The sequence below is a fragment of the Opisthorchis viverrini genome (genome assembly GCF_000715545.1).
Source record: "Opisthorchis viverrini unplaced genomic scaffold opera_v5_90, whole genome shotgun sequence".
Taxonomy (NCBI): domain Eukaryota; kingdom Metazoa; phylum Platyhelminthes; class Trematoda; order Opisthorchiida; family Opisthorchiidae; genus Opisthorchis; species Opisthorchis viverrini.
The window spans coordinates 1,564,897-1,579,876 of record NW_008751743.1 but is presented as its reverse complement, the minus strand read 5'-3'; the positions used below and the strand labels follow the sequence as shown (position 1 = coordinate 1,579,876).

Genomic DNA, 14,980 nt, shown 5'->3' with positions numbered 1-14,980 from the left:
GGTGCAAAATGCGTACCAAAGGACGGGATGACTTTGGTCAGTTCATCCAAGAATACTTGCGCCTTTTCCTCCTCTTCGAACATGATAACGATGTCGTCTGCATATTCCAGATCGACAAGGTGGGTGCAAAATGCATACCAAAGGACGGGATGACTTTGGTCAGTTCATCCAAGAATACTTGCGCCTTCTCCTCCTCTTCGAACATGAGAACGATGTCGTCTGCATATTCCAGATCGACAAGGTTTTCTTCACTGGCTATTTGAACACCAGGGTTTTGGAGACCCTCCAGCGTTCGTCTCATTATTTTATCGACCCTGAAATAAATTCAATTCGTTAGCACACAAATTGCGACTTGTGGTCCCTTTGGAATAAAGCGCAACGTGGCGGAAAAGGCAGAAATTGAATAAAAATCGAAAATCCAGCGTTCGTCTCATTATTTTATCGACCCTGAAAAGCAATAAATTCGTTAGCACACAAATTGCGACTTGTGGTCCCTTTGGAATAAAGCGCAACGTGGCGGAAAAGGCAGAAATTGAATAAGCAATAAATCGAAAAGCAAACGGTTTTTGGGGATATTGGTATCCACAACAATGGAGAACATATTGCTCCTAGTATTGCGCACCACAGTGTGTGCTTTGTTCATCTCACTTTTGGGTCAACGATGGGTGTCATCCCCCGGGAGAATAGAGAACTTTGTAAGGGATAATACTGTGGGGATTTCAACGGAATTTGTTACGAATCGCCTTCCTAGCGCCATCTGACTTTGTATGGGGAATATGCCTGTAGAGTTTGCGCAACCAAAGCATTTGGGAAAATAGCTAAGCCTGTTGAGCAGCACCGCGATGGCGGCCTTTGGATCCCGAAATTAATCTCAGCCATCCGCTTCAACGGGGCTGTTTTATGCTCTCACTTTCCTCGTTTGAAATTGAAACTTAGTCACTTCCCCTAGACGCACAACCAATAGACCATCAATCGTCAGGTTATAAATCCTGGTGTCCACTTCTTCTCTTCCACTAGGCCACTTACTTTTCACTACCATGAGAAGATAGTAGGTAGAACCTTCGCGTCAAACGCTGCATTTCAACGTGTCTTTGGGGATCATCCCTGTGGGTCTCGAAGGGCGATGTTACTCGTTTTCCAAAGCGGCAATCTGACCATGCTGAGACTTCCGGTTTCTCAGAAATATAGTTCGGTGGAAGAGATAGGTTCTTTAGTGTCTGGGCTTCGTCTCTTGTTATGATACAGTTTCGCTAAGATGGTTTTTCTCCTGCTGGCGTTAAGTCTACCTTTGAACTCATTCGTTCGATCAGTGTCTTGATGAGAGCTGTGCCATTTGTATCACTGTCTCTTGGAGAAGCACCATATGCAAGACAGTTGTGACTTGCTGAACGGTAATGCAACTCTGTATCGGTCCTTTGGCTTCCTGCTCCGCCCACTGCGGTATTTCAAAAGGCATGGTAGATCTACACAGCCCTTTATGGAGACAAAAGGAGAATCATCATGTATGTATTTATTTTTCTAATCACCAAGTGTTCCACAAGGTCGTGCTAGAATCACCATGAGGGGGCGAGAAGCGTCGGGTCAAAGATGCTCGATCCGGATTGGCTGGCACCCTGACCAATCAGAGCATGCCCTCGTTCGGTCCGTGTCCTGCACGTGTCACATTCGTCCAAATGATGTGGTGTTCGGTTTTTAGGGACGGTTGGCCTCCGTACAAAGACAGGCGTGCAAGGGTCTACAACAACCTCACCCAGAACGAGGTCTGAGTTAATCGCTTGGCTCTTAACTGTAAAGCTGCAGAAAATACAGATGCTGATAGATGTCAGCTCGTACCCAAATTTCCCGATTAATGGGGGCGGAAGAACCTCGGAATCTGTATTGCAAACCACCACTCAGTCCCTTATGTTTTCCTCTTCATCTCGTTATGGAAACACTCGAAATAAAATACCAATGTTTTGCACTGGAGCACTGATCTTGAATAATATCGTGCTGCCAAAGCGGAGGGTGTTAGGAGGCTTGCCTTGGTTTTGCGATGTCTGAGGAGGATGAAAATTTCAGAGTACTGCTCACAGATGATAAAAATACACTGAAAAGGTCAAGTTTCTCGATCCAATCGAGTCCGAGTATGTTTAATTTCGGACAATCAGTGAGATAGCACGTTCCTGAGAAGTGCACATAGTTGAATAACACATCACAAGACAACGCCTGTTAATTTTAAAGTGCTACCAGAGGCGCTTTTGGCCCGATGGTTCGTGAAGGATAAAACAGGTTTCCCAATTGATTTCCAAACTGGACGTGATGTTAATGTAATAGCCGAAGCTGTGTCAAGCTGCAAACGGATCGGGAAATTGTTGATGGAAACTGTTATGTATTTCCTGCGGGATTCAAATTCAACTTGAAACGTAGCAAACAGAGAATTGGATTGTATTCGTTGCTTGTACGTCCGCCTTTTGATTGAGTCTTTCATCGGACTGTTATCGTTCTTTGGGTTTAATGGTGATTTGGCATTGTGGGTACGGCAAAAGCCTTCTTTATGGCCCCAACGATGGCGTGCTTGGCACTGATGTCTCTTGAATGGACAAAAACGTGCATAATGCCATTCACCACATGACCAACATGATGTTGGTGGCTTTTTACCAGGGGTGACAGTGGTTCGCTTCAATGTCATGACGCTGCTGGAGATAGGCGATCGCGACTCTTGCTGTACCACTGCGGTATCATGTTCGAGATTGCGCAAGCACTGGCATTCTGTGGTGAGGTCTTTCACAGTAATGTCTTTTTCATGCTCAAGTTTGGATAGCAATCGCGTGAGAATATCTGATTACTGAGAAGATTGAAGTCCAGCGACAAAAATGAGGCATTTGAACTGATCTTCTGTAAGCGATTGCAGTTGGAATTTCTCACATTCGCGACTAACGATACCGGCAAAAGTAGCGTAATCGTCGGCATCACGCTTGGCCGTGTATCGGCCAAGCACGAACGTATCCTCCCAACGGCTGTACCACGAATCGAAGGTGACACCAGATGTTGGTTCATAGTGAAATTCAGTTATGGTTGCAGCAATGGAATCCGCAAAGGATAGTGAACTACCACTTTGAGGTGGAACTGCAGTTTGGAGATTGATGACTTGAGTGAGAGACTGGATAAGTCGCAATTGCGATTGTTCAAATTGCGCGTTGGTTGGGACAGAAGCTGCGTTGGTTGAGACATGTGTTACGTATGCCGAACCATCGTTTGCCGAAGAGAGTACTGTTTTCCATGCCCAATTCAGAGTGGCGTAAACAGAGAGGTGGCCAACCCTTGACTTGGCAGAGGAGTATGAAGGAGATCACGAAACGCTTGGGTGCTGTCGGTGCTACTCGCCTTCCAGGATGGGGACCGCGTGATCCTCACTGTGCCTGGTTGGAGACACTACAAGATATGGCTGCCAACCGATGTCAGTGGCGTTCTTGTTGTCAGTTTCTGTCCAGATTGCCTGAGTGAATGTCTGGAGGTGTAGGCGCCTCCGAATGAGTGTGTTAAGCTAGCACTAAGTCCATCCCCCCTCCACCTTTACTCTTTTCCTTACAATAAGGCTTTCAAATAAGTCATGGTTGTACGGCGGTGAAGCATCGGTGTTGAACACTGATGTCATGCTATCGATGATGATGATGAAATTGCGCTTGTTGTTGTTGAAGGATTGATTTCAACTCCTCAGCTGAAATTCACATTCTTAGGTTCATGAAGGGTTCCCGTCGCCAGTGTTCTGTTCTCTACTAATCAGTCAATCAACCTTGTCAGTTACACACGGAATTGAGAAGACAAAAAGCCTTGAGGAAATTATACTGTAGCAACTGAACAACCAATATCGAGATTCGAAGAATCAAGAATGGAATGGAACAAAACAGTCCAATGAAAACCTGAAATATAGAGAGAGAAATGAGCAATATGTTCGTTAGGAGGATGGTGAGGCTTTATGCCTGCGGTGATAACTGCAAACAAATTTTAAGGAAGAAGGCTATGAAGTTGTTTTCATCCAGAGGAAGTATAAAAAGTTCACAGGCCACGTCGTACACGCTGCATTTCGTTTCGTAGATAATCAAGGAGTGGTTACAACAAAAGGACAGCTGGGCTTGCTAGAATCCTTTTGGAAGAGGTATACTCGTGATACCGGTTCTAACATCTTCCAGATGTATGCCCTACACACGCGCCCACGGTTCTCGGTGGGCGACATATGGTTTATTCAGAATGGGTCAGCCAGTCCAAAGTCGGGAGCTATTTACCGTAAACAACAAAAGTCCATCAAACGAAGAGTTGTGTACTCGAGTGTGTTGTGCATTCCACTAGAAATCACTATGAGATAGTAGTTTGTAGGGCTTTATAAGCAGTGATTGGGGGGCCTTGTCACTTCGGAAGCTCTCGGCCGGCGATCAAAACAAGACTGACTCCCAGTTGTGCCGTAGTAAAGGGGAGTATGATCTAATAGCCCATCTTTGAATTGAATTCGAAGGGCTTGAAAGAGCCTAGGCGTCGTAGTTTGTCGGTGCATAGTGAAAAATCTTGTAACCACACAACGGATATGATGATGATGATATATGAAGTGGAACCGTTCGACACTTCAACATCCGAGGGTGGCCTTTATCAAGGAACGAATTACCGCCCCTACAATGTTGACAGTGTGGCTTGCCAAAGACTGGTCAAAATACTGTCGTGCATGCTGTGATTGATATCTGCTAGCAGCAACACTTCCATTTTGATCGTACTTTGTAGGTGCGAAACTTCAATGTACCATAGTAGGCCACTCGGTATGTGACAAATAGGGGCACACATTCGATTGGGTGTTTAGTGATTCTGTAGGAGTTATCCAGAACAAGGTTATAGACTAAGACAAAATTCAATATGATGTTATACGATCCGTCTTCTTTGTGCCCTCTCGATCTTCATTTATTCCATCTCATGCCTGACATTGTCGGCACTCGAATGCTATGTTTATCCAATCTATTGCACATATGTTTACGGTTCACTGTCGAAAAGACTGGTGAATCCACCATACAGGTAATTCAGGTTTTCGAACTACCGCATCCATCCACAAAACGAAAACTAACTAGCCAGCTGATTCATCTCCAGGACTTTGAGGTCAACAAGTTCGCACCTTAAACAGTGAGTTCTCTCGAGCTCACCCACGGCTTGAAAAAATCTGTTTCGAAGGCGGGACGGACGTTTATGTAATAAGCAAAGGTGCTAAGGTTCTGTGCAGTCGGCTGAGTTAACGGTAGTTCGAAGTGAATTCTCTTGTCAATATTAAGGAGCTGTTAGCTTCTGAAAGAAGATGGCCGGCCCAAGCCGCAGTGCGTTTGTAGGGTGCGGCTGAAAGTGCTATGAATGAGTCTGATGGACGGTCTGTCTGTGATGAAAAACATGGATCACACGTTTTGAACCGTTTTTGTAAGGAATTCAATTTTTGTTTCCTTTCCTTTTAGCATCTCCCGAATGGTTGCTGTCACACACAATCACAAGGAGCGATCGCCTTTTGCTGAACCCCACCCACCAACTTACAAGCAAAACACCAACAGACTATCTGACCATATTCCAGATGGTAGTAGTAGCGTTCGGAAACGCCACTCAGATAAGGCAGATGGTTTTCGATCAAGGTCACCAGGACAGGTAAATCAAAGTGAAGATGATTGCCGAGGAGAGAGGAATCGCTGGCGTCAACACGAAGCAGAACAAAACCCTGAATTTTGGGAACGACGTCGCTCCATGAGGGAACGCGCTGGCGAAAGCGGAAACCAAAGAGTCTGGCCTCCGAGTCCTGCAAAACAACCCTCAGATGATGAGTCTGAGCATCCGTTGACTTCCGGCTTGGTGCTGGACAACCCATCTGTGAAGTCAGGTCGTGATCAAACCTCTTCTGACCTCACTGAGAAGGAAAAACGACATTCAAAAAAGCGTGGAAAACGAGGTTCCAAGGATAATACAACAAGACAGAAACACGGACATTCTGATCGTTCTCACAAAAAGAAGCGCAAGAAGAAGCACAAACATTCGAAGCGACCGGTCTTGTCATCGTCGTCATCGTCTGAATCGGAATCACAACATGGCAGTGATAGTGAAGATGAACAGAAGCAGTTTATCAAGCAAATGAAGGCCAAAAAGCGTGAACTTGAACAAAAAAGAGCTCAGGAGGAAGAAGAGGTTGGTTTCGTGGGACCTTTACTTCCAGTTTCCGAACATTCGAACTTACTCCCGCTTGATTACGGGCGCGCCTTGCTTCCTGGTGAAGGTGCTGCAATGGCTGCATATATCGCGGAGGGAAAGCGCATTCCCCGTCGTGGTGAGATAGGTCTGACCTCAGATGAGATTGAAAAGTTTGAGGCCCAGGGTTACGTCATGTCTGGTAGCAGGCACCGTAGAATGGAGGCTGTCCGGTTGCGCAAAGAAAACCAGATTTACTCTGCAGACGAAAAGAGAGCACTCGAACACTTCAACTATGCTGAACGAGCGAAACGTGAAGCTAAGTTGCAAGCTCAGTTCAAAGCTCTTATCAAACGCAAGTTAGAAGACAAGCAATCTGCGTCAACCAAATGATTTATCGAACAGTGTGGTCTATTGGCTTGTACATATAGCGAGCTTGCACTTTAAAGGAACCAAAACATTGTTCTTCACTTGTTTCACCTAACTTACGCGTATAACGATGACTCTGTACAGAATTTTATTTAATGCACTTTGATTGCACCAACTTCGTATTCTCCAATGTTGTCCTTGTATTTAATTGTGTAAGGAGAATTGACGGAAGCTAGGGCTCAGGCAGACGGGATGCCTAATATATACGAGACTTCTAATATACAGGAGCCTAATACACTCGGAGGGGTTGTGGACAGTACACCCAAAGCTACATGATCCAAGGTCGCGTAGCGTTCAACTGGCACCTAGCATGTTGGTTTGTGTAAGATTAGAATATTGATTTAGGGACCCCTTTTGCCGAAACTCAAGCGCTTAATATCTGTGGAGATAACTCATTTGGTTGTCAAACGCCGTGAACCGAAACCAGTGAGGCTGATTGGTCGCCACTGCTAGCGGAGGGATATACGAATTTCGGAGTTCGTTGCCTGCTTCAGGATATCGCGCACGGGCGACCGATGGCGATCGGTGGATCACATGGACGCACGCTGATTGTTTCGATATTTAACTATCCATGTAGCAAGGAACTGTTCTGTCAATTTCACCGTCGATTTTCGGCGTTTGCCTTCACAGCTAACACCATCGGGGACCGGAGATATTTCCTCGGCGAAGGTTTGACCCCTGAAAGCTTGAGATAGCTCAGTGGTTAAGGCGTAACCTAACTGACTGCAAGATCCGTGGTTCGAACTCAACCCCGACATCTTGACCGCCCCGGTCTAGGATTGGACAACCTGATGGCATTTCAGCCTTCGTGCCTCCTTTGGGTGCAATGGCAGCTGTGCACCGAAATGGTGTTACAGCTGAACGATTATTTATTTTCCACTCCTGAAAGAGACAGTATGACATTTTTTAATAATAGAGTACTCTAAAAACAAAACTTACGTGCGCTATTCGGCATTTATTAGAAATGATGCTTAGTTGGTACTGAAATTCGTGAGATGTTTTTGGAACACTCGGGAAAATCACGTTCAGACATGCATGTCAGCATAGTTTGTAGCTTTGTAAACTAGACCGGACACTTGTACGCCAATAGCCCATAGCAAATCTCCGGTACAGCCACTAGACTTTGCCTTTTGCTGACCGCATTGCTAGCATCTTCAGGTCCTGTTCAAGTGAGTCCAACTTGGAGACTTGAGCCTTACACAGCTGTGTGCTACGTATTATGTTTGCTGACGGTATAGAAAAGGCAGCTAAGACGCATACATTGTCCCTCATCTAGGCACACAAGCAAATCAGCACGAAATTCGGCGCTGATCAACTAATATTGATGGAACGCATTCGCATCACAACGTGAGATAACACCGGCGATAAGCTATTCACTATTTTAACCTATTTTGTGCCAAATGTTTTAGTGTGACATTTAACCTCCGACGCCAATACTGCTGATTCTGAAGTACCCGGTTGTTCGGAGTCGAGCAAAACCTGACAATTGATATCCACATCAATAATCAGCAGAGGCTCAAGAGAGTTGAAGATATGCTTTATAAATCCGGCTGTGTTTGCACATTTCCGTCGAACTAGGTGACTGAACCGTGTTGAATTGTTATGTATCTCTTCCCCGAGTTTTTTAGTCTTACCATCCACAAAGTACAGATAAGGAGGGAATGTGCCATCACTGACTGAAAACTTAGAGAATGTATTTTGCAAGGCACTCAAAATCAGATTCTGTAGACCGCGCTGTCATCAGGCTACCTACAAAGTCTGTGGCCGTCCAACAAAGCTGTGTTACAACGAGTTCACTTTATTTGACATACCTGCATGCACCATGGTGCCAAAGTGGTTAACCTCTAATGACCGCCTATCTACAACATATCCAGAGGCAACATTTTAATCGGTTGCGTTTTGGTGAACACGGACGTCTAACTTTTCGAAATGCAGTCTAAAAGGGGTTTGTGCTTTCACTGCGATGCCTTTTTGTAGAAGTGGTATTTTCAAACAGGTCTATGAAGCCAAATACGGAAGCTTTAATAAGTTCGTAGGCCTTGTGGCCATAATTCCACTTTCTGATGAAAATTATTGGCATGAACTGGAGCCTCACTATTGATCGCAAAGTCCAGTTCTAACTTTTTAGAACTTGCCTTCGAACTAAAATATAAAGTTTTTGAATAGTTTAACAGGGTCTTCGAATAAAGTTCGATTCCACTTTGCTAGATTTTCGCAATCGAACTTTATGTCACAACTCAACGACAAATTGAATTTTCATCGGAAGTGATACCTTTCATTTCTGATGTTCTGCTATTGACCCTCCGAATAAATGCCGAAACCTCTCTATGGAAATAGCTCAAAATGGGCCATTAACATTTTAGCTCTTAATTGAAAGTATTCTAACCTCATCGCAACTTTGAAACCACTAAACAACACAACGATGTTCCCCACTGGGGATGGTGTTAATAAGAATAAAACCGTAAGCTTTTTGCACCTTTGTTGTCGTGTCCGTGGGTGTTTGAACAGCTTTTACGAGTGTGTGATAGGTTTCAACAGCATCCGAACACATTTGCCTATCTGTAACTCCCCACATAATCGTAAGACCATTTATGGTCTTCGGCCTCTATCCTTTTTAAATTCAACCTGTTTCAATTTCGACGCTTTCCAACTAATGGTTGTGTGCGCTTCGTTGTAAACGTATTTTTGGCCAGACCAGGTTCGCCCACGGAGAACCCAATGACGTTGCAGGATCTATTGTTTTCTGTGCTTATGATGTCACTCATTTGACCCGACAATTGACCTTTAAATCTAGGTCAATGGCATTGTCAGTTATATTTAGGAAGCTGACCATTTAGGAAAACTGCCTATCTTTGGTTTTTCGTGACAGCTCCAAATTACTCCATCAGGAAAGGAGACTGCTGCACCCATGTGAATGAAACGTAAACCCATTGGTCCCAAACACACGTAGCGACACTTCTTATTTAAAAGAACAATCTCTGTCCAAACAGACACTAATATACCAATCATTCATCATAAACGTCGTGGGCGGCATGACGTCAGTGTTCAGCACCGATGCTTCGCTGCCGTACAACCATTGTTTATTTGAAAGCCCTGCTATGAAGAAAAGAGTAAAAGTGGATGGGGAGAGGGATTAGTGCTAGCTGGAGGTGTATACACCTCCAGACACTCATCCAGGCAATCTGGACAGATGCTGACAAGAACGCCATTGACATCGGTTAGCAGCCACATCTTGCAGCGTTTCAAACCAGGCGCGGCGGTCCCCATCCTGGAAGGTGAGTAGTACCGATAGCACCCAAGTGTCTCGTAATCTCTATCGTTTCTCCCTGCCAGCTCAAGGGTTGACCACTTCCCTGCTCCCGCCACTCCAAATTGGACACGGAAAGCGGCACTCGCCGGAAAACGATGGTTTGGCATACGCAATACATGGCCTAACCAACGTAGCTTATGGTGCTGGACACATTCTCCAATGGAAGTCCCCGTTACACAGCCGAAAACTCGCTTTCTAACTGCCTCATTACGGATTCGCCGCTGCTTAGTTTTTCCTTCTGAATTTGCCTTTTAATAGCGCCTCAGGTTGGTTGGGATGGGATCGAACAAAAGTTGAAATTGACGAGCTCCAACGTCAATTGCACGCTGCCGTGTCATGCAGTCCTTAGGTGGTAACACTGCTTTTTCGTTTTATATGCCTAGTAACCTGATTCTAATCGATCAGCCGGAGCACACAAGCGATTTACTTTGACATGTTTCAGAGGTACATGATTCAGAAATGCACATGGGGCGGGTTGACGAGTTCAAGGATGGTCATCTGTAAAGAGATGCGGCAAAATTCATGACCAGAAATGGGTTTGGATTACACCGTATTGTAATACTTGCATGAGCACTCGCATCCTCTCAGAAGTGGGGTGATTTGAGCGTCGATATTTTTTTAAAATGAGATATCTGGACAAATAGGACGAAGCTCGTTTTATTTAAACAACAACTTCCAAGATTATTTTGAACTCCCCAATACACGTTACCTTTCAGTGGTACGAATATTCGCCTCAAAAGTTATAGGAAACTGCCTAATTAGAACTGTGTTATTCGTATCAATTGTCACACTTATTTGTCAATGCGGACAACACCGTGACATACGACTCACGCAAGGAACTGAGGGAAGGACAGTAGTGGAGAGGATTAATCGACCTGTCAGAATAGCTGCATTATTTTCTCAAGCTGACATGTGGTTGAAAACTGGTGCAGTCACTGTAGCATGTTTCATTCATTATCCATTTCATATGTCCACCCCTTGCGATTCATCTAACAGATCTCATTATGCCCTTCGTAAGGCAGTTTGTCTCACGCTTATATCATGAAAACTCTTGAAGGCACTGTCTCTTATGAGAAAGATGTGTCATTCGATATCTTTCTTCGCTCTGCTAACGGTTGATCAATGCAAGCAGTACTGTCGACCGACCTGGGTTAATGACCTGCATCCTGCGTCATTAACAGTATCCCCAAACTTAGACAAGGAAGACAGTGTTTTCATCAAGAAAAGTATCATTGTATCCAGAATAACCAGCTTACAGATCAGAATATGTGAAAGCGTCAGTTTAGCGTCTCTTCGAACTGCCAGATTTCCGACGTCCAATACTGAGGGGACCGGTAGTCGTGCCAATTCTTTTTGAGCGCTTCTGCTTGCCTATTCCGACGGCGCGCAACAAACGACGTCGTTCGATTGCCGTAGCCGTTTTACCTGCACCGCCCAACCCAGATCCTAGTGAAATGTAAGCATATGGATCCGGTTTGCCGGCACGACGCATATCACCTTTGGCTTTCTTCGAAGCATAAATCTGCCCAGGGATCTGTGGTTTCTTTTTCAATTTCGGTTGTCTCTGACCACTCCAAGTATTTGGAGCGTTGTTGAATTCTTCATCACTCACTTCAAGGTCCCAGTCTATGAAAAATTAAAAAAAGGTTCGATAGATCCCGAGTAAAAATAGCGCGCATGAATGAACGTTAGAAAACAACAGATTCCAGTTTCACTTAAACAAAAGTTAGTTTTTCATCATAGAAATAAGTGCGTAACGTCTGATGAGCGAATACGATTGTGCCCGGACGGCTGAGCACCACTAAGCAGTGAACAATGCAGGGGCAAATGCCCAATTGCCCAGATCACTAGAGAGGACGAACAAGACAATAAAAAGGCTGCTATTCACCACTGTGAACCCAGGAGGCAGCGCGCAAGACTCATACCGAGCAATGGGATAAAACAGCTGTCCAACTCTCCTCAGTTTTTTTACGACAATCAATTCGAAACTTATAACTAGATGGGACAAAACAAAACGATGGTCGTTGGTAACTGCGATAAAGAGAACCGATGGAGTCAACAGGTCAGAAACCTTCGTAGATAGACCTCATTGAATCATTTAATGGAGAATCCTCGCACGGTCCTTACTAGTTTGCATACCCTAAAAAATTGCAGACAACTGATGTCGCTCTATGGCAAGACAAGAATCCTAACGAACGCACCAACATTTCAACTTATCCCATAATTCTATTTTTACTGTAGTGTTTTCCCAAAGCTGTTGAACTGACGAACAGGATGACATTACCCACTGGAATTTTCAACTGAGATAATGTCTTGTGAAGTCGATCGATGTTGAAAAGCCGAGAAGCACTGTACAGGTGTGTCAGGGAGTTTTACAGTAGCTTGAACATTTCATCGTTTGGTCACGAGCAGCTGATTAGCAGTATGATTAACTCACACTTAGGCACTCATCCTTCAATCACAGAAACCATATCACACGGTCACGTATCGACTGGCTCCTCGAGTGACGACTTCTCATATCGGGTGAATTCTATTCCTCCTCTGAGCTACTTATAAATAACTTGAAATGCCGATTGGAGCCATTATGTGCTAAGGCTGTGGACCAGCCTGATTCGTCAAATAGGGATGGAGACAAGCAGTTACAGAACGAGGTTGCCGAGAACAGACTAGTGATGGAGATCAATGAAAATGCACTGGTCCAATGCAATATCCTTAACATGTGGGCCAGTTTCAGCACCCAGCAGCCACCGTGCCGGATGCTGCACACCACAAATGAAGACAGAAAAATGTTTGTAGCATTCCAACTCTACACAACATGCGCAGGTTCACAAAACACCCAAGTACCAAAAGTTGAATTCCTTGTCCACACAAGCATGACATCACCGTCACTGACAGCAATACTAGAGAGCACACGTTTCGTTGCCACGCAGCCATATCAATTTACATGAATAAAGTCCTATAATGGAGAGAAAAATGGGACAAGCAGAGGATCCCAGAGGTAGCCTATCAAAACAACTGAGGTGCCTACCGCTATGACATCCAGTCAGGCGATCTGCATAGAAACTGACAGCACGGACGCTACTGACATCGATTAATCACCATATCTTCCAACGTCTCCAGCCAAGCGCAGGGAGGGTAAGGTGAACTCCATCTTCGAAGGCAAACAGCACCCAGGTTCTTCGTAACGTCCCCATTTCTTTCTACATGCCATATGCCCACCTGTAGGTTTACGCTATTTCGAATTAGGTATAGAAAATAACACTCTTCTTGGCAGACAGTAACCCAGCAACAGTGGCTTGAAGTGTTGGATGCACTGCTTGAGTGAAGTACCGTCTACTTTACGAAATACGCAACCCGATAACCTCATTGACAATTCACCGAAAAAGTCTAACCAACTCACCTTGTTCATCTTTAGCGAATTTGGTCGATGCTGTGGGGTCGTCGACAATGATTTTGCCGTCAACCACAGGGAAAGGAGTAGTTGATGGTTTTCGAGCAGAGTAGGATTTCTGAAGGGTCTTTGCCAAGGCCATCGCTGCATCAGCATTCGCTGCGATCGCTGTGTGTCGTGCAAGGGCTTTGGGATCAGATAGGTCCAAAACATCGCCTTGATCTGGCTGCTCCACAAGCCATAGACCGGACGCGGCCTTATCTTCCGATGTCATTCGTAAGTGTTTTTTGCCGGGCTGACTGGTCGACGACAGACTAGTCGTGTCGACAAATCGTACCTTTCGACGGATCCCTCCACGCTCTGATCGGATGGCAACTGATCTGCGTGACGCGAGACCATCGTCTTCATCACTGCTGCTATCCACAGCAACTGGTCCACGGAGCACGCGTTTGCGAGCTCTACGACACAGCCCAGAAGTCTCAGCCACCGACTCCAGTTCCTCAACCAGTGATTTCCCTCGAGTGGTAGAGTGAGCTATCTTCTGGTTGCGTTTACTTGAGACATTAGAACGGATGGACCGGGCTTTCTCGTGACGAGTCGACAAGGCTTCATCGTCACTCGAGTCTGCTAACAGTTCATCAAACCTAATAAAAATAAGACAATATAGACAGAAACAGTGTGTGAGGAATGAGGAAGGGAAGACATTTTAGTTGCTTTAGCAATGACAAACAGCATGCTCGGGGTCGTAACTGAATTGGACTCCTTCAACAACAGACACCACTAGGAGGGAGGCAATAGTTCGCCCTACGCTCTAAACGTAGGGCTGTTCCGCAGGGAAAGAACGTGTTTTGAGGTACCCCATTTGTTCGTTGAAGGCAGTCGATCTTCGGAGGCGCTCCCTTGGGAGGGGCGCAAATAAATATCGTACTCAGCCCGGGTAGTCCGAAAACCCAGAGGAACTCGCTTGGTATCACCCACTGCTTCTATCGCATTGTGTACCAAATAAATAATTATTACGACGAACTTTCATATACATGTTGTCATTTGTCCACCGAGAACCGGTGGTGTTCAATGGAGTCATAATCACATTTGTATTGAACTCGTTAGGCTACACTTGCGAATGAATATCTGTAAATTCTGATTTGTTCTTATGGTTCACTATGTGTCTTCGACCACCGAGTTCCCTCCTATCGATGGATGTATGCTGATTTTGCTTCCTTTTAATGCAAACTACCACTTATTGTGCAGACATTCGTTACGAAGTGACCTTGACGAGTGTGCAAGAACCATTCACCGAAATATACTGACTGCTATGATAAGTTATCCGATCACCTATTCTCAAATTCGGCTAACTGGGACGTCACACAGATATGTTCAGATAAAATGCAGACGGATAACTCGAGGGCAGTATGATTCAGAACACAGTATTCGTGAGTTCGAATTTACGCCTGAGTTCCTGTCTGCACCCCCCCTGCCCAGGTTATCTGATACTCATAGGAGAATGAATAAGCATTGTTGGTTGAATCCACTAGGCTTGCAAGATCACGGTAAGTATCTCCAATAGAAGCGATTCGAGAGAAATCTCAACAGTGTTTTCCATGCGCTTGGAGTCAATCTAAGAAGTCCCCCAACAATGGTGCCCACGGTTCGAGAGGTGTACCGTATTATATATATAT

General features: G+C 45.0%; 2 protein-coding genes across 2 annotated transcripts in view; one reads left to right on the top strand and one right to left on the bottom strand.

The window, feature by feature from the left end:
• Positions 1–11,124: 11,124 nt before the first annotated feature.
• The window catches only part of T265_13640 (hypothetical protein), a gene marked incomplete at both ends in the record, with an annotated part of 32,881 nt that continues 29,025 nt past the window's right edge, over positions 11,125–14,980 (bottom strand). Inside the window, 2 exons of the mRNA XM_009169831.1 lie at positions 11,125–11,539; positions 13,314–13,948. Coding sequence (XP_009168095.1) covers positions 11,196–11,539; positions 13,314–13,948 — 979 coding nt within the window. The remainder of the gene's footprint in view (positions 11,540–13,313; positions 13,949–14,980) is intronic.
• T265_04954 (hypothetical protein) overlaps positions 13,604–14,980 on the top strand; it is a gene marked incomplete at both ends in the record, with an annotated part of 6,619 nt that continues 5,242 nt past the window's right edge. Inside the window, one exon of the mRNA XM_009169822.1 lies at positions 13,604–13,833. Coding sequence (XP_009168086.1) covers positions 13,673–13,833 — 161 coding nt within the window. The remainder of the gene's footprint in view (positions 13,834–14,980) is intronic.